This window comes from Canis lupus, chromosome 10 (genome assembly GCF_048164855.1).
Source record: "Canis lupus baileyi chromosome 10, mCanLup2.hap1, whole genome shotgun sequence".
Taxonomy (NCBI): Eukaryota; Metazoa; Chordata; class Mammalia; order Carnivora; family Canidae; genus Canis; species Canis lupus.
In genome coordinates, this window is record NC_132847.1 from 37,058,738 (window position 1) to 37,078,768 (window position 20,031).

At 34.8% G+C, this 20,031-nt stretch overlaps 2 protein-coding genes across 8 annotated transcripts in view; one reads left to right on the forward strand and one right to left on the reverse strand.

Moving 5' to 3' along the window:
* Positions 1–2,286, forward strand: part of SNAPC3 (small nuclear RNA activating complex polypeptide 3) — a 43,001-nt gene extending 40,715 nt beyond the window's left edge. For all 3 annotated transcript variants that reach the window (XR_012037993.1, XR_012037994.1, XR_012037995.1), the window contains one exon: positions 281–2,286. The gene's annotated coding sequence lies outside the window, so the exon portion shown is untranslated. The remainder of the gene's footprint in view (positions 1–280) is intronic.
* The window catches only part of PSIP1 (PC4 and SRSF1 interacting protein 1), a 43,479-nt gene continuing 24,295 nt past the window's right edge, over positions 848–20,031 (reverse strand). The window contains exons 7-17 of one of the 5 annotated variants that reach the window (XM_072841415.1): positions 16,519–16,615; positions 15,440–15,515; positions 10,306–10,534; positions 8,985–9,103; positions 6,236–6,291; positions 5,567–5,637; positions 5,252–5,353; positions 4,918–5,131; positions 3,720–3,831; positions 2,662–2,757; positions 848–995 (exon numbers count right to left, since the gene is read on the reverse strand). In XM_072841415.1, coding sequence (XP_072697516.1) covers positions 2,697–2,757; positions 3,720–3,831; positions 4,918–5,131; positions 5,252–5,353; positions 5,567–5,637; positions 6,236–6,291; positions 8,985–9,103; positions 10,306–10,534; positions 15,440–15,515; positions 16,519–16,615 — 1,137 coding nt within the window. In that variant the 3' untranslated portion in view covers positions 848–995; positions 2,662–2,696. Of the gene's footprint in view, positions 996–1,183; positions 2,758–3,719; positions 3,832–4,917; positions 5,132–5,251; positions 5,354–5,566; positions 5,638–6,235; positions 7,685–8,984; positions 9,104–10,305; positions 10,535–15,439; positions 15,516–16,518; positions 16,616–20,031 lie in introns of those variants that run through there. The other 4 variants (XM_072841414.1, XM_072841416.1, XM_072841417.1 and 1 more) reach the window with 4 other exon arrangements.

Genomic DNA, 20,031 nt, shown 5'->3' on the forward strand with positions numbered 1-20,031 from the left:
TAATCAACTTACAGTTAGAGAAAGGAGATTTTGGTATAGTAACGGATGAACATGCACAAAAATCACTATTTAGAAAAGCAGTACCTGTTTCTTTAAATATCTTTCTCAGCTTTTGGTATCCTGTAAGGGTAATTTTTACCTTTTTTCCCCTACTCAAATCGTAATGTCTTTATTATCTCCAAGATTGGAGAATTACACAGCACAAATATGAAAACGTTTCTACCTATATAGCAGCTTCATTTCCTAAGGTTTGTAATTATGGGTTTGCTATTTCCAATAGATCATCCTTTCTCTGACCAATGGGACAAAATAAGGTGTTAGTGAAGCCCTCACAGAGCCCTGTAAAAGCCTTTGCTCTTATATAGGATTAGTTGGCAAACCTCATCTTGACCAGACCTCTTCAACCAGGTAAGTGTGTGTGTTGGTACACTATAATCAATGTCTCCACAAAAACTGGGTAAAATATCATCCTATTTGAAACTACAGGACATAACAGCAGGTTTAAGATAGTCAAGTTGTTTATACACTGTTTCTCCAGTTCAGAGGATACCGCTGAAATGTCTCCAAAGCAGCTAAGAAAGCTTTTCACAATTCATTCTGCGGGGTCATGCATAACTTACTCTTTCAAATGTTATCTAGTGGTTTAACAAAAGCACAAAATAGATAGTTTACACATGCCAAAATTTTTTTTTCTTCTCTTTTGCTAAGTTACCTTAGTGACTTGTTCAGTGGAGTTTTGACCATACACACACAATTTAAAGATTTGCTCACTTTAAAGTGTTTATGACTTTATAGGAGTTCTGAGAGTGGTAATTACCTGTGAATCAGCTTATGACCAACAGAAAAATAGAAGGCCAATTATATTTTCACACTATATAAATCAACTGTTTAGAGACAAGGCCAGCTCAAACAAACACATAAAAGTATCAGAGTGCCATTCTCTGTATCTCTTGACGTTGAATATTCCTGTGGTTTCTCAGTAAAATTATATTGATCTGTTGGGTCACAGAATAAAAGAGGAGGGTGAACAAAAAATAACATTTTTAGCTTACTAGATTTAGTTACCCTGTCACCCCACAAGACAGTCTCTATACCGAGTTAACCAAGAAATTACTCCCTTGGAAGCAAATCCAGATTCCAAAAACACTTTTGTAAATAGCAAAGAATTAATTTACTAGTAGAGTTTGATAGAAAAATCCTTTAATCAAAACAAGTTTACAATGTTGACACTTATGGCTTAACTAGAATAAATCTGTCCAAATTTAAATTGTATTAAGGACCTGATATAATAGCAATAGTTCCCTCAAAACAGTGGGTCCTAGTTACATTTGTAAGACCTCTCAAAAAGCAAAAACTCCAATTATTGAAATAATTCACAACTTTTCATCTATAGATGAAACCATTATCTGAGAGGTCAAAACATACAGTGCATGTCACATGCAAACACTGGTATTAAGCCTTTTCTCCATATTCATAGTTTCAAAACATGAGAAATGTCTTTTAGCTACTGAAAACCACCAACTGACCTAATAATCAAAATATCTTAGAAATGCTATCTGTTAAGTTACCCTTAACTTTTATTAACCTTGGTTTTACCCTGATTTAGTCTATATATGAATACAGACTATCAAAGTACTTTACTTTTTCTAACTGCCTCGGAGCAAGCTATCTTTCTACTCCTTACAATTCTGTCACATGGAAGAGCTCTACATAATAAACCCTTCTGATATAGCCATGTTTTCAAATAGGTTAGTTTTCTTATATAGTATTTATTTCTACTATTTTACTGCATAAGAATCATGGAATTTTTTTTCCAATTAAAAAAATACTTAGTAACTTCCTTAATGAGTGTGACTTTTTTAAAAATTCAGAAACATGAGACAGTTCTCAAAAATAAACTTTTATCATTCAGTAAGGATCTTATTAGATGATTTGAACCCTAAAGCCAGATTCATTCCTATACATACCTATTCTGCTTTCTATAGGAAAGCCATGTGACTTCACTGAATTCCCAGCCACAAAACTAAATTACCTTCAAAAGTTAACATGAGTTTTGTACCTTGTAGAATTGTCAGTTGGATATCTAGTCGTCATTACAAAAAGGCATACAGACCACAAATTGTTACAAAGCAGCAGGATAATGTAGCACAATGTAGACTGTGAGATTAAAATTAACTTTTGATAAAAGGAGTGAGTACTTGTATAGAAGTAACATTTTATCTACCATAAAAATGCATAACTTCTACAAAACCCACAAACAGTGAAAAGACAATCCGGTAAATCCAAGGTTTGTAAAAACTATGCACAAAACCCACAGTATTTGGGAAAAGAGGAAAGGTTTTATACAAGTAGCAGTTTTAAAAATGTAACTTTTTTCTACTATCAATTACACATTAACATACACACACTAATTGAAATTATGCTACAACCAAACATCTGGAAAAGCAATTTAACATTTCCTAAATGGATTTTCCCTCACATTTACTGAATAATGTAGCTGTTAATACTGCACAAGTACAATTAGCAATAATGCTTAATTACTTTTAAACAAATAGAAAGGGATTTCTCCCTCAAAACAAGTTTTTCAACATCAAAACCTATGCTTATAAAAATTTAAAACTTTCAGCAGTCTAAATATTTCAAATGAAAACCATTACAAACTTCTCAAATGTTCTTTATATTCCAGGTATGTCAACCTAATTATCTAGTGTAGAATCCTTCAGAGATATTTCAGTCTCTCTCTCTTCACTGGATGGCCTAAGGAAAGAAAGAAAGGTGTGTCAATTGGGTCAAGGGCTTCTTCATGGGGGTCGGAAAACACATTAAATGCGTGCATCGTTTTCAAGCTCATGAGAATATTTTTTAAAATAATCTTGACTTATTTTTGTTCAACAAAAATTTTTTTTTAAAGATTTTATTTATTCACGATAGAGAGGCAGAGGGAGAAGCAGGCTCCACACTGGGAGCCCGATGCGGGACTCGATCCCGGGACTCCTGGATCACGCCCTGGGCCAAAGGCAGGCGCTGAACTGCTGAGCCACCGAGCCACCCTTTTTGTTCAAAATTTTATTTTACCATATTGTGTCTTCTTCCTAAAGTAATACTCAGATCAAGCAAAATAACTCAGGGAAGCATCATGGCCCAGGCCCCTTCCATCATTTCCAGCTTTAAAATGAATTCTCTTTAAAAAACATGGAAAGGTTAGATCTGGGATACCAATATATTACAAACCTTAATAAAGAGAGGGAATGACATAGACAAAGAAGATTTCCCTGAATTTCAGAATTAAAAGGGATGCTAGATTCCAAGTCCTTCAAATGTGTAGAACAAACCAAGACTTGGATAACTCCAGTTCAATAACCAGTTATTTAGAGACTATGATACAAAATAGCTTGTGATTCTAGATCTCACTTTTGTATTATCCTGTCACAATGCAAGAAAATAATGAATGTAAGTCACTATTAAAGCTGTGTCAGTGAAAGAAGTTCAAAGAATAACTTATTTTAAGCTGGATTCCTACTATCCAGCTCTATTCCCTTTGAATACAGGCAAGTTAATTGTAAATGATCAAGTTTTTTGGTTTTTTTGCCCTTTTGATTTTCATCTTGCTGAGTTCAGGAATTGAGTGATCAAAATATAATCCTTATATAAATAACCTTGGAACAGCAATGTGATTTAAAAATTAAAAATACATATGACCCATTAAAACATGTCCTCACTTTTTCTTACTGCTGGCCTCGTGGTTGTCTTTGCTTTCTTCACTGCTGTCTCCATTATGTTGTGGTTGATTACTATCTTGAGCATCAGATCCTCCATTTAGAGTCTTTGAACCTTTAAAAGGGTACCAATGGAAAAACTGTTAGAGCTTCAAAGTTCTTTTAAGATGTCCTCTAAAGAGCCCAAATTTAAAGGAAAAAAAAAACAAAAAAACATGGCCCTAAAGTTTTTAATAATTTCTATACCTTATTTAAAATTACACTGTAATCTTTTGAGTAGCTGAGGCACAGTAAGTAGCAGGGTTACTATATATAGATCTGTGGGGTGGGGGTGGGGGACTAAAGATTTTATTATTGTGAGCAAGACAGTGGGCACAAGCAGGGGGCGCAGAGGCAGAGTAAGAGAAGAGAGAATCTCAAACAGACACTGGGCTGGATCTCACACACGGAGATCATGACCTGAGCCAAAATCAACCGTGGGACCCTCAACTGACTGAACCACCCAGGTAGAAACACAGGGGATTTTTAATCTGATCATTCCAATTCTTACAAAAATGTGTATCATAGTAAATTTTTATATTTCCTCATTTTAGGAAAAAAGTGTCAAAAGTGCTTTTCGTAATTAACATGAATTTGTGTCCTAAGTAAACGATGAGGTCATCCCTGTAAATCTTATTTCTAACAAATCTCTAAGGAGACCTTTATCATTCCCTCATAAGGAATAAAATATCCAACTCCTTTGAAATACTTGTTTCTATAATAAGCAGCTCCTAAAACCTTTAGTAACCTGGAACTGGGGGAACTGATAATGATACTATGGTTCTACTTTAAGAATCCATCACAGATATATCCTAAAATATTTGTGGTTGAAATAGCGTATCTGGAATTTGCTTCACAGAGAAATCTGATGAGGGTAAAAGAGAACAACGATCATGTATTGGTAATCACACAAGTTGAATAATGCAGACACTGGAAGTTCCTTTCTTACCTACTATTGTGTTAATTAGAAATTCTTCCTAATTTAAGTGAAAAATGAACAGCAACTGCTAAATTTAAGCTTAATGATAATGATTTAAACAGAAGCGCTCAGCCTTAGCTTTAGTTTTTCTAAATGCTTTAGGATACCTTAGACCCTAATGAAATCATGTGTCAAAGCCATTTTTTTAAAAGCAGTCCCAGCAAACAACTTACTACCACATACCTGTTTGTTCCTTTTCTAGCTTTTTGTTTGGCCCTTTCTTCCCTTGATCTTTGGTTTTATTTGCTTCCTCATGCTGTCTTTGTTCAGCGAGAGATTTATTCAGCACTTGTGTGATCACAGAATCTCCTTCACCAACCAAAAACATATTCTTAAACTTGTTATACAACATTGTAGACTTTTCCATGATAACCTGACTAACTTTGAATCGCCGTATCTGAGAAAACAAAATATACACTCAAAATTGTTTTCTTCATTGATTTTTAAACTGTTACTACTTCTTAACGACATGGTGATCAGGAAATTTTTAAAATCTGCACAACTCAAGATCACTTACTTTTTTCAGTGTTGTAATCATCTCTGTATGTTTCTGAGCTTGTTGCATTGTGACCTGAAGTGAAGCAAGTTCATCCAACGCCTCAATACATCTGTTCACATCCTTCATGACAAAACAGTAATTTCATAACTGTTAATTACCAAAACCTATATGCTCTATTCCTAAAGATTATTTTTAAAATCTCAAATAAGGCAGTACAAAAGACCAGTTATAGTCCCATTTCTCTTAAATTTACACATACTTATAAAATCAGGTGAGAAAATATGAAGCTATAAAAGCAGTGCTATAGTTTTAAATGAGGTATTAAAGACTTACAAGATTATCAATTTTGAGTGAATTTTTAATTTCAGCATGTATCCTTTGAAGTCGAGAATCCATTGATGTTTCTATAAATTAAAATGTGAAACACAGTAAATAGTTTTTCCAAAACCAGTATTTCTGTATAAATCTAATCAGCAAAACAATGACAAGATTTGATTTTTAAAAATGTTCTTCATAATCTGCCTAGTTCACTAGAAGTTATTTGCCATTTTTAGTATTTAGGAAGGCAACATTCATCATTTGAAGAAAAAATTCACCATCTAGCTGCACAGGGTTTCTAAAATAAGTAGCTTATATCCAGTTAATAAACCCCTCTACAACTGTTTCACCTTACAGGTTTTTTTAAAAAAAAGGAAAAACTATCGGAAACAATGAGATTTGTCAAAAAAAAAAGGGAAAATATCTAGGTTTTTGGCAATGTTACAAAAAAATGTGACCATTAGATAATGAGCAATGATAAAAAAAAGTAGGAGTCCTTAGCAGGTGAGCAGGGCACCTGATTATATTTAAAATACAATGTATATAGAATCTGCTAGGGATTTGAAAAAAAATGCTTTTGTAGGATTTAAGAATATAAAATGATTTTAAAACCTATACACAAGAAATTGTGTAATTTCCTTTCCATGTATTATTTTATACATCTTAGAAAGTGAAATAACTAACCTCGCTTCTTCTCCACTTTCTTAACTTCTGGCTTCTTTCCTTCATCTTTATTCTGCCTATCAAATGTTAACACAAATATTTCAAAACATTGGAACTTTGTGACTGATTACCAAATGCCCACAATCCCTTATGTAAAAGTTAAAAGAATATTTAAAGATAGAAAGTCAACAGCCTAGATCACAAGGAATTGACTGTAATTCATAGAACTCTGGAATGCCACAGCATTAGTATTAGTTACTATCAACAAAAACACGTAAAAATTAACATGCTAAAATCTAATTTTTCCGTGGCATCACAAATAATTTTTACACTTGTCATGGTGAAATTTTTTTCCAATAATAAAATAGTGGTATTTAAAGACCCAATGTCAGGGTCAATGGACAGACTGACCATAATGGGAAAAGAACATCTATAAACATTTCATGAGTTCTGCATCACAACTGTTTTCTAAAGTAGCACATCAAAAACACACTAATTTTTCCCACATCTCCAAAAGGGTAGATAACTGGAGGGGTTAAGTTTCTAAGTAAAACAGAATATTCAAAGATAATACTATTATAATAAAATGGGGTTCTTTGGCCAGTATATCTAATTTAAACAACAGTCATTGACATTTACATACCATGTCACAAAAGAAAAGGTACCATTTTACTGCAGATCACAAAAATAAGCATTTAAAAATGAATTCTTAATTTCTAGTACCTTGGCTTTGAGTTCGGGCCCTATTATAAACCAATTGAAATAGACAAGAACAAAACAATATCTAAAAATCAGGTTTTTTTTTAAAAAAAAACTTTATTTTAAAATTTTGGTTACAGTTTCATTTTTGTTTTCTTAACAAGTCTACTGTTTAATCTCTCAGGATTAAAAAAAAACAGTTATTAAGAATTCTAAAGAATTAAACAACAAAGGAATGTCAAGGGAAGGGCACAACTGCCCCATTCTCTGGGGTATAAGAGCTATTCCAGTTTAACACCTAGCTTCAAAACAAAATGAATTTTTATATTTTCTAAATGAAATAATGTACAACCACCATCTTCTAACTTTCAAACACAAAGCTTCATTTTAAGCTTGGTAAAAAACTTTTAACAGGAATGATGGCCGACCTTGGTATGTAGTGTGTACCTTACAGGAAATTTTTTTTTTAACAATCATAACACAGTAATAATGCCATTAATGAAGTCCTCAATTTAGAATCTGCAACATTCTTCCATCAAGGGGGGGGAGGGGGAAATTCAGTCCAATGAGTCTGTCTCAAGATCTTCATCTCTTGTTTGCTCCACTTGTATTCTCTTTTCAGTAACTGGATTAATGCTTTGAGCCCAAAATGAGATATATTTTTTATTACTGTAGATTACATGTTGTTTGGCTGGGAATACAATACAATAAACTTTATTTTGCATAATGCATTTCACACAAGCTGCATCTGAAATGCTTTACAGAGCAAAACTGTCCAAGTACAAAGTTTTGTAATAACAGGAGAAGGAAAGAAAACACAAATATTAGAATTTGAGAAAGTTACATTCGGAGGACATTCAAAAAAGAAACTGAAACACATAAAGATAACTTTGAGATACTGAAGAAGGGTTGGGCTAGATTTACTAAGCAATACTAATTTTATATCTTAATTTGGGGAGCACAATAAAGTTAAAAGCAACAAACAGTCCAACAACTTTTCAGTGAAAGGATAGAAAAGGATAGGTAACAAAAAATAACTTTAATATTTACAGAAATGGTCAAAGTCTAACAGAATACAGGGAGTAACACTTGAGTTTTAGATCAGTTTTTAAATTACTCCCCTAAAGCAGATGAAACTGCTTATATAATCATCCTCCAAGCAACTAAGAAAGCAGATAGTCAAACGCTGTATTTGTAGAGACTTTTGGCTTACAAATGTATCTTATAAGAAAAAGTACAAAATTACTCAAAGAATTCACTACTTATCATTAAGTTTGTCATAGTGACCTACAGCATGTTTTTAAAATCACCTCCATTAACCAAAAAAACAAAAACAAAAACACCAAGTTTAGTCAGAATAATGCAAGATACTTCACAAAATGCTTTTCAAAGAAAATTCAGAAGTGACAGTCTCAAGATAACTAGGAAAACATGTAATAAGCACATGAAGTGTAATCATCATCTCCAGTGCAATTTTCCTTCTAGTAAAATTACTTGAAAGAATAAAAGAGGAAAGAAATTCCCCATGATAAGTATATATTGTCTCCAAATACCAAAACTTAAATCAGCTTTGAACTTAATTTATATTGCGCACACCTAATGCAAACCCTGTCAGCCTTTAGATTTACTTTTAAGGGCCGCCTTGGGTTTCCAACTGTGTTTGTTATTTTTGCTAGTCTTTTGGGAGTGGCCTGCCAGTGGTGTATGACAAGTAAGGATATTTCATACTTTCTCCACCAACATATCACCACTCTTTCTGTAATACTTAAGTGAATAGTAGAGGGTGAGAACATTTTCAGCAAAGCCACAGTTCAAACTTATGTGCACTTTCAGTTTAAATTAAAAATAATTCACAGAGTGATTACCTCAGTGAATTTCATCCTCTTACTACTCAGCAAAGAATGAAGCCTGAAACATGATCATCATCATATACTGAAGACTTTTTTCTAAGACCTGGTAAAAGTCACTTCTCTAAAAGGCTTCATAAGGTCTGGAAAATGAATTTCTATCATTTCAAAATTTCATGCTAGCTTAAAAAGGAAATCAAAATTTAGAATAAAAAAATACTTACTGCTCAGTTTCCATCTGTTCCTCTTGCTTGCGTTTTCTATCTGCTGCTTCTTTCTCATGCTGGCCTTTCAGCATATTCCTTCTATGAGGAGTCTGAAAGTTCCTTCCACCTTTTCTCTTCTGTTTTGAGAATTAGGATGAATTTAATGAGTCAGTGACTAGTGCTCCTAGGATTACAGTCCTGGGAGAAAGCAGCAACTAGTTTTCTTAAGGAACAAATACTTAAGTTACTAGTTAAAAAAAAATTCCAGAATTGTACATTTTGCTATCTAAACTGAGCTCTCTCCCTTGATAACTCGGGGAATAAAATCTGTTTTCTACACTGCTATACTAAGTGATGTCCTCTGCTATTTGCCTCTACACTATAGTTCTGACTTCAGTACCTGTTTACTAACAAGTATATTGCTCAAGCTGTCCAATTTAAAATCTCTGGCTTATAAAATAAATATTAAATTAGAAAAAAACAGGGCAGCCCTGGTGGCTCAGCGGTTTAGCGCCACCTTCAGCCCGGGGCGTGATCCTGGAGACCTGGGATCCAGTCACATGTCGGGCTCCTGGCGTGGGCCCTGCTTCTCCCTCTGCCTGTCTCTGCCTCTCTCTCTGTCTCTGTGTCTCTCATGAATAAATAAATAAAATCTTCAAAAAATAAATAAATTAGATAAAAACAAAAATATATACACAATACTTGTGTTCTTCTAAACAAAAAGATGTATAGCTTTAATCAAATTCCTAAACAACTGTAGCATTCAAATATACACTGATAAAATGTACACTAAATAGGCCTGAAGAGTGCTAAGAATTTCATTGTAGGGATCCCTGGGTGGCGCAGCGGTTTGGCGCCTTTGGCCCAGGGCGTGATCCTGGAGACCCGGGAACAAATCCCACATCGGGCTCCCAGTGCATGGAGCCTGCTTCTCCCTCTGCCTGTGTCTCTGCCTCTCTCTCTGTGACTATCATAAATAAATAAAAATTAAAAAAAAAAAAAAAAGAATTTCATTGTAGTATATAATAAAAACCTATGTATAAATGCACCTCTTTTAGAACTGTCTTCACTGCACAGTCCATTTGGCTTAATTTCTACTTTTCTACATAGGTGGGTTACTAGAAGTTCATTATATAACATTTGATTTCCGTACTATTATAATATCTAGAATGTACAATAAAGTTTCAAATATGCTTTTTAACACAGCTGATTCAAGTTTACCAAAGGTAGAAAAATTCAGTTTTAATCACATACTTTCAGACACTGAAAGCTTACTAGGTAAAAAAAATGACTATAAAAGCAGCTAAAAATAGAATATTTTATTTGATAAACATTGTACCTTTTCACTTTCTTGATCATCTCCTTCCTCTTCAGAATCAGAGGTTGATGTAACCCCTGTTTTAGGTAAATTTTTTCTTTTGGATTCAACTTCTTTCTTCCCCTCTTTTTTGTCTGGCTCTTTTCTTGGCTTATCTTCTTCCTTCTGGCCCTCTTCATCCTTTTTAAGCTGCTTTTTAGGTTGTTTTTCTTCTTGCCCCTTTTTCTTACTTTTGTCTTCTTCAGTTACCCTGTTTTAGAGAATACAGTAATGGAAAATGAATTTTTAGGTATCATTATTAGTTTTCTTTTAGAACCATACTCTCCCAACCAAGTAAGCATTTTGGAGGACAATAAGGCATAATTTTTCACTTAAAGACAAATTTAACATATGTTCTAGTAAAATATAATGTCTTTACTATCCAAATATAAAAGGAAAAGAACATTCTCTTCATATAAATTAGAAAATACAAAAATTACAGTGGCATGAAGGTAGTAATAAAAGTGATTTTTTTCTTTGTTTTTCAGGGTTTTTGTAATGTTCTTTATTCACTGAAAAAAATACCTATTGTGGTCTTACATGCCAAGATAATTCTTCACTATGGGGATAGAGCAGTATGTAAGATGGGTGAGACACCTGGATCCTATATTCTACACAACTGTAAGAATAACATGTTTAAAAAGTACACAGATTGGGAAAAATACAATTGCAGAAGTGAACTGCTTAAGATCAAATATGATCATTTGAGAATTCAAAGAAATACTCTGCAAAGTCAAAGCTCCCAAGTTACGCATACAATAGTAAAATATATGGCAATTAAGTATACCTAACAGTGAATTCACTAGCATTAAGCATTCCCATCACCAGTGGATTTACAGACATCACTAAGTCAAAACTATCAAAACTACTCAGTAAGCCTAATGCTACTATCAGATGATACTAATGCTACCTAGTACAGCAGACAAAAATAGAAGTATTTATGGTACGATGATAAGCTCTAAGAGAATCAAATGATATCAATGCTAACCATTTTAGGATATAAAACATTCAACTAGGGCAATCCCATAAAAAAATACAACTTGAAGCTTGGAAAAGCTATTTAATGACAGTGTGTTAGCTCAAATAATTGGCCCAGTATTTCAGTTCCAAATCCACTGATTGCCTACCAGACAACTGCTTTCTTGTACCCTTAAGAGATTATTAAAAATTAGAAGAGAAAAAAAAACTCACTTTTTAATCTCTTCAGAAATTTCTTTGTCACATAACCATCATTGGCTATGCTATTTTCAAATATCATATGGGTTTCCTCATTAATTTCTAATCAATAGAAGAAAAGGCATGCAAATAAAATCATTTAAATCTTCTTCAATATTTCCACAAATGTGAATATTTTGATAGTTTAATGGAGATGGGAATACAGAGTCAAATACAGAAAGCATTTCCATGGCTCTCTAATAGATATTGAACAATTCCTTGCCCAAAGTATTATCCCCTCAATGGAAAGAAGCAGATATTAAAAATCCAAATACTCTCTGAACTAGCAAATCTGCTTCAGCAATGTATTCTAATATTATGTCTGCACATGTACAAGACATAAGACACCGTTTTTGAAAGGATATACCCATACATGAGACAGATCTTAAGAAACATACACAGTGGAATCCTGTGCAGCCATTTTTTTTGTTGCTGCTGTTGTTAAACATAAAGAAGTGTACGATAAAGTCATAAGAGATGGGGTTATTTCAAGGATTTTTGAACAATATTAAAGCAAACTTAACCATCAAGACTTGCTACAAACAAGTATTCTCCCTGTGGTCCTCCATACCACCTTTTACGAAAAACAGACTTCTCCCTAGTGACAATTTCCCTTTTTAATAGGTCAAGGCACCATAGGAAACTATTTGTAAATAGTTAAAAAATATGTTAACAGAAGCAAAAACTAATGCAAATACAACTCAAAATATCTCAGTGGCTTGTATCAAATATTTCTTACTTTACATGAGGATTAGGAGATGGTTTCAGCTTTTCTGGGCTCTATTCCATTATCTTGTCATTTTAGGACTCACTGCAAAAAAGCTATCACTAACACATACATCCTGTTCTCATGGTGGAGAGCAAAACTTTAGGAAGCGCTTATATAGTTTGGCTCTGTACTCCACAGTTTGTGCTCAGATACACAGCTAAGAATAGCTATGGCTAATGCCCAACCTACATACAACATGAATGAGAAATTTTATAAGCTACTGCTATTTTGAGGCTGTCCATACATGCCTTTGCAAAACATTCATGGATACATAAAATTTATGTAAAAACTTAAAACATGTGACACTGACTTTGGGGCTGAAAACTCGAAAAACCTAATTTTTTTTATACAGTGGGCAAAACTGTTACCTGTGATAATGTGAAAGAAAATTCAGTGCCTTTAGGTGACGAGGCTTCAAGATAGAATGCTAGCATCTTCAGTGGGTTGTTATTAGGATATTAAAAGGACACTTCAAGAAAGAACGGAGTTTTTTTTTTTTTTTTTTAAGAAAGGAGTTTTTATTTTTTTAATTTAATTTTTTTTTAAAGAAAGGAGTTTTTAAAAATAGCAAATGACAAAAGAAGAACCTAAAAATTCCGTGCACTTCAGTGTTGAAAATTCCCACTGAATTTTCAAATTCAGAAAAAGACTGGGGTCAAAGATCCAATCAAAGAAAGGTATAAACTGGGGAACCCTGGGTGGCTCAGTGGTTTAGCGCCACCTTCACCCAGGGGCATGATCCTGGAGTCCTGGGATTGAGTCCCAGGTCAGGCTTCCTGCACGGAGCCTGCTTCTCCCTCTGCCTGCCTGTGTCTCTGCCTCTCTCTCTCTGTCTCACTCATGAATAACTAAACTCTTAAAAAAAAAAAAAAAAAAAAAAAAGGTATAAGCTACCAGCCTTTCCTAATCTTTCCTAATTCAAATTGGACTACATTGGTCCTTCAGATGAACAGTTTCTAGGGAAGAGACCAAGGGTTTCTCAGGAAAACCTATAAATTCAAAGTGAATGTAAATTAAATATATAATCAGTATGTCTGAGGGGGGCGATGGGGAAAAAACAAATTTAAAAAAGCCAAGTCTGAGGAAAGTCCTATGGCCTTTCAAGGCCACTAGGCATGAAGCTGACTAAAATAACACACCATAAAGTATTATTATTACTGAAAGTAACATAGCCTCCATCAGGAGAAATTAACAGAGATCTAAAAAGGAAGCTTGGGTCCCCAACATCCTATAGCCTGAAAGTAGACACAATACTACCCAGTTGATGAGGGTAGTATTTTCCAATGACCTTTTCAGATGCAATAAGGATGATACTGAAAAGTAGAGAACTGTCACAGGATTAGCTAAAAGCCAGAGAGAAATGGTCTACCTTGACAGTCTCGGGAAAACCGGGGCCTAATCAAGGGAACCTTCCTTACACCTAAAATAGATCTCACAGTATTTTCCCAGAATTTTATATTTCTTAGGGATCAATGACTGCTGTAGGCCTCTTTTAAGCTTCTCCTTTCCAAATAAGAGCATAAGAGTTTGTATGGCTCCCTATCTCAGATCTAGGTATGTGATAAAGGGGAGAACGGAGCAAATAACTTGTGTTTTCGGTTCCTAAGTCTTCAGATCAAGGCCTTCTATCAATCATGAAATCCTAGACTTTATGTCTGATGCCATGATTAGATTAGGCAGGGAATGAGTGGGATTTGGTATGTTTAGAAAACAAACTCACCTGCGTGTACCTAATTTCTTAATTTCATTACAGTAGTTAAAACCATGTTGTAATTTTGTGCCACTATTTTTTTTTATTAAAGATTTTATTTATTTATTTACTCATAAGGGGGGGGGGTGCAAAGACACAGGCAGAGGGAGGAGCAAGCTCCCCGCAGGGAGCCTAATGCGGGACTCGATCCTGAGACTGCGGGATCATGCCCTGAGCCAAAGGCAGAGCCACCAGACGTCCCTGTGCCAGTATTTTTGAGAATACTTTAAGAGCTAGCTTGTCAGTACAATAAAACTCTTCAAACATATTTAACTGAAAAGTACCAATGCTTCAGTGTTCTATAACTAAAATTTCCTATGTTTCAGTTTCAAAACACTGAAAATAAATCCCCTCTTAAATGACCAACTTGCTTGAGCCTTCTCTATAAAATCTTTACACACAATAGCTAAAATGGGTTTTTTTACCCTTTGTCTAAATGTATCTTTCCTTTCTGTTGAAGTTTCTACCCAGAAAAGCCACATAACAATAAGCCACATAAACAATATCCATCTGTGAAAAACAAAGGTGGCAAGAAAAAAACAAACATTACTTTGTTAAGTAGTTACCATAAAATACTCTAAAATTTTAAATTCACATTATAAAAACCGTCTAATCTCTATACCGAATATGGGGCTTGAACTTACAACCCAAAGATCAAGAGTCATATGCTCTACAAACGGATCCAGCCAGGCTCCCATTAAAAGTATTGTTTTTAAAGATTTATTTATTTGAAAGAGCACGCCTACAGAGGGCGGGATGGTCTCAAGCCATCAAGAGCAGAGCCAGGCAGGAAGCTCATTCTTACAACCACAAGATCACTACCTAACCAGTGGAAACTAAGAGTCAAAAAAAAAAAAAAAAAAAAAAAGGAAACTAAGAGTCAGACCCTTAAATGACTACAACACCCTGGCGCCCCTACCCGCCCCCACACACTTAGTAGTAGTCCTAAATTACTCTGAAGGAGCTAGTCAAGTTTCCTTAAACACACTATCTTGCCTAATTTCCCTATTACAGATTTTACCTTGTATTATCTAAGTACGTTTATATCCTGATATACCAAGAGGATGTCTTAATGAAATGATTTTTGTGGCACCAGGCCAGGCATGGAGCCCAATTCAGGGCTTGAACTCAGGACCCTGAGATCAAGATCTGAGTTGGAAACTTAACCGACTGAACCATGCAGCAGATGCTCTTGACTCCCCATTTTTACTATTTTTTTTATACAACAAAAAACTTTTCAATAGTTTTCTCCCATAATTTTTAGAAACACAAAATAGTAACAGCAAATATCCTATAAAATAAAACTGGTATAAATACAGAGAGATTTATACTTAAATGCCTCATTCAGTGTATAACTAATTATACATTAAAAATAAACTCACATGTCAGTCTCTGAAGGACAGGGCTGTTTTACCATTTTGGGTCTGCCTCTTGGTTTTGGGATCTTGACTTCTGTAGCTAACATTTACAGGGAAAAACAAAATCAGTAACTACCATCTTTCAAGATGCAATTCTCACATATAAAGATTACAAATGATATATACTAAGAATATCAGTGATTTATTAAAGATATTATCATCTTAAGTTTTAAATATCATATCCCTCAATGATTCAAATGAGCAACAACAGAGTATTTAAAAGGGGGTAGATGAACAGAGTCATCTTCATTCCCTCCTTAGTATAGCTAAGAGGGTTTAGAAGAACATTCTTCATGGTTTCAACTGTATAATAGATAGTACTACTTATATTCAATTTTCATATACATATTAGAATAAGCGTATATTGTACATTCATATCTTTGAAAATCTGCATCAGAGTTCACCGAATTTCCTAACACCATTAATCTGATCCATTATCAAATTCCAAAAATAATGATAGAAACAAATCTCAGGATTTTTCTTTTCTGGGTATTACTGATCTTCCCCCATTTTCAAAGAATTCAATTATAGTTAGAAAAAGAACTGGTCCCATTTTGGTTAATTTTCTTTGTTTAACTTTGTATTAGAGGTATATCCTTCCAAAATATTTCCAATTTCCTGAATTAGGCAGGAATTCGACAGGCAATGCTGAAGACAGCTGCATACTATAAAGGTCCTGACACAAAGAATGCAATAATTTCCATTTGGAAAATTTATGCTTTCTACAGTAAGAGGTAAAATAAACCCATCATTCATGGAATATAACCTCACCACAGCCTCATGTGCCGCTATTAGGGGAAAATGTAAGAGAGATAAAACAGAAAATGAAAAAAAAGTCCCAAGCAATTATTTTAAATCTAAAATACTTGATCACACAAAGCAGAAACTATGTTTATCTCCTCTGAAGTTTATACATACATCATATATATATATATATAAATCTATATATATAGGCTGCCTACCCACCTATTCCAAAGTATCTGAGGCACAACACTGTAATAAGAGTACTAACAAGCCAGAGATTTAAACATTAATAGTCCTACCTGCAGGTCGTCCTCTTTTAGGACTCACTTTTAGATTCACAGATGCTGTTGCTGTTGTCACTACTCCTGCCTCCTCAGTTTCTACTTGTTTTTCTGCCTGAATTACAAAGACTTAATTAATTTACTTAACAAGTAAATAGGCATTCCAAGTTTAATTCAACAGCAAAGATATGCCACCTTAAAGAATTTACAAATAAGCATAACTTGTACATGATTTTTCAACAGTGAACTCATCAGTGACATCCCCAAACACTGCTTATAACTCTAGTGAACATTATTTTTTAAACAATTTACTTCTTTGAGAGAAGAGTGGGAAGGCAGGGGAAAGGGTAGAAGGGAAAAAGAGGAGACAATTCCCAAGCAGATGCCCCACGAGCGTGGAGTCACAGGTAGGACTTGATCTCATGCCCCTGAGATCATGACCTGAGTTTAAATCAAGAGCAACCACTTAACCAACCGTGCCACTCAGGGGCAAACAAGACAAGAAATTAAGCTGCTAATATTTCTTATTCTTTTACTAATATGTTTTATTTTTGAACTGACATCTGTTCTTCTCTTGTTATTATTTTCCATAAAGAGTGATTTACTACAGTGGAGTAATAAATTCCAGTGACCCTTTGCAAACTAAAATGACCCCCAAAGAGACAAGAGCCCCAAATCAGAGTCATTTTAATTGATTAAAGCAGTAGAACAAAGGTTAAAACCACCAATTAAGAAAGGAAATGTAAACAACTGATCATAATTGAAATGGAAGGAAAGAGACAGTGTAGAAAGAGGATGGGAGGACCACTATGAGCTGCTTCCCTATAACCAATTATTTCAGCATTAACTAGATCAACAAAAATAAACGAATAAAAAGCATGTAAAAACATGCACAATCTATTATTGATAAAAAAAAAACTTTAAAATCTTTTTTAATAAACGTTTTATTTATTTGATAAAGAGAGCATGAGTAGGGGGCAGGAGAAGAGGGAGACTCCCTGATCAGCAGGAGCCTGATAGGGGGGCTCTATCCCAGGACCTTGAGATTATAACATTAAGCCAAAGGCAGACACTTAACCAACTGAGCCACCCAGGGTCCCCAAAAACTTAATAATGCTCAGTATTGGTAAGGAAATAAAGAATCTTACTATTGATTACCAATGATCAATTAAGTGGCAACACCTTCCTGAAAGGTTCTTTACAAATATGAGCACTTTAAAATACACAAATTTTCTGGGGGGGTGTTATTTATTTGTGAGAGACCCACACAGAGAGAGAGGCAGAGACATAGGCAGAGGGAGAAGCAGGCTCCATGCAGGGAGCCCAATGTGGGACTCAATCCCAGGACTCCAGGATCACGCCCTGAGCCAAAGGCAGATGGCTCAACCACTGAGCCACCCAGGTGTCCCAAAACTATGCAAATTTTTGATTTAGCAATCCCACTTCTAAGAATGTATCCATTTTTTAATTTTAAACATGTTTGCTTTTATAGTTGGAAAATAATGCATATTCAAAGTATTTTTAAAAGTCAATAAACTCAACTAAGTTCACCTATGAATTGTTCTCAAGGAACATTAACAAAAATTGCTCCATTAAACATCAGCTAAGGTTCTATCTCTAAAATTTTAAACTTACAAACCACCTCTACACTCCTGCCCCAATCTTGATTCTCCTCTGGTGGGAAGCCAGGCATCTGTGTTTTCACCAAGCTCCCCAGGTATCAAAATTGAGAAGCCAAGACTGACAGCTCTTCTCATACAGAGGTGTTAAGAGGGCAAAATTCTCTAAAATTCAGTTCAAACTGATGAGTTAATGCAAAAAAAAAAAACAACGACGACAACAAAAAAAAAAACCCCACAGTTCTTCATTTACACTTGCAATTTTTGGAAGTAAATCAAAACATTATGCAAGATAAAGGCAGAATGGGTCTTTTGGAGGAGACAGCAAGAAGAGTATCAATAATTAGTATCATAAATAAAAACTTAACACTAATACTGAATCAAAAAAACCAGCCCTACCATAGATATGTATTCTCCACTGTTAGAAAAATCAGGCAAGTCAAAAACATTCCTCATGAAAATAAAAGAAAATATACATACTTAAATCTTAAACACAGACTACAAATTTATTTCTTCTGTATTTATTTGATCTAAGACCTCTAACCCTTTGACACTTTTACTCCCCATTTATTACCCTCTTTCTTGTACTACTCTACTCTCCCTTCATGATCTTACCTAAAAGCACCCCACCACCAACCTCATAGGACTACATTATTCATATGCAAGCCCTCCAGTTTTCTTGTTTTGCTACACCTGTCCCACAAATCTCTGTAAAACTCTACCTTTTCTGTTCTATTATTCCCTGCTACTGAGACCTGAGGGGGGGGGAGATATGATACAAACACTTATTCATTTTATGCAATCTCAGTTGAGATTTCAAAGCCATCCATTAATACCTTTATCCTGTTGTGTGTGCCCTCTTTCCTCACCAGCATTTCAATCCTTTCTTCTTGCCTTATATCATACATGCAGTCCTCCTCTGAACGGGATACTAAAGAGACTGAGGCTACATACATATCCCTTAATTCCCAATTCTCCCCAGAATTTTTAAATAACCTCCTCCATCCTTCTCTTTAATGTTAAAAAGATGAAATGTCCATCTCCTTCTTCCTGTTAAGTCTCGTCCTTCAAATGTGCCCCCCTCCTTTCTTTCATCCTGCATCTCCTTACTACAATTATTCATATTTTCCACATCTTCAATCTTTCCCAGTTTTGCAAGGAACTGTTAGAGCCTTCATATTTTTTTCACTTGAAACCTTTCCTTTAACCATGCAAATCCCTGTTGCTGCATTCTCTCTCCTTCCCTTCAAAGATTTCAAACATAATGTAACTTTAATATTGAACATTTTATTCTGCAACCCCCTTCATTTGCCCTTACCATTTGACTTTAAAGTATCCTGGGGGAGCCCCACTATCAAATATCTTCCAGGATCCTCTCTGTATCAGGACATTATTGACCATTTTCAAAAAATTCTTTCCTCCCTTGACATCTTCTCTTTTCACCTGATAGTTCATTCTCAGCCTTCACTCTACAAAGCAACCGCTCATCTCCATTATGTTCTCTCAGGATTCTAGTTTCTGCATTCTTGACCACCTCACCTCTTTGTCCTATCTTTATAGTAGTGACTACATCTTTTCACTTTTACCTTTTCCCCTTTTGATGTCAAAACTATGTATCTGCAGTCTAATTCCCCCAGATGTTTCACTTCCTCTTCCCCACCATGCCTCTGCTCCCAAACCAAGGCAACCTTGGGAGTCACCCTAGATTCCTCCGTCCCTTCACACACCTACTTCCAATCAACCATCAATGTTAACCCCTGCAGTTCTCTTAAATCCTATCTCTGAGTCTACAACACTAAAAAACCTGCTAGAAGGTCCCTTCCTCTCAATCTCATGCTAACTCCTTAGAAAAGCCTTTCATGACTTAATCACCAAGTCACTATCCTCTTTTAACTCTTATTTTATGTATTGT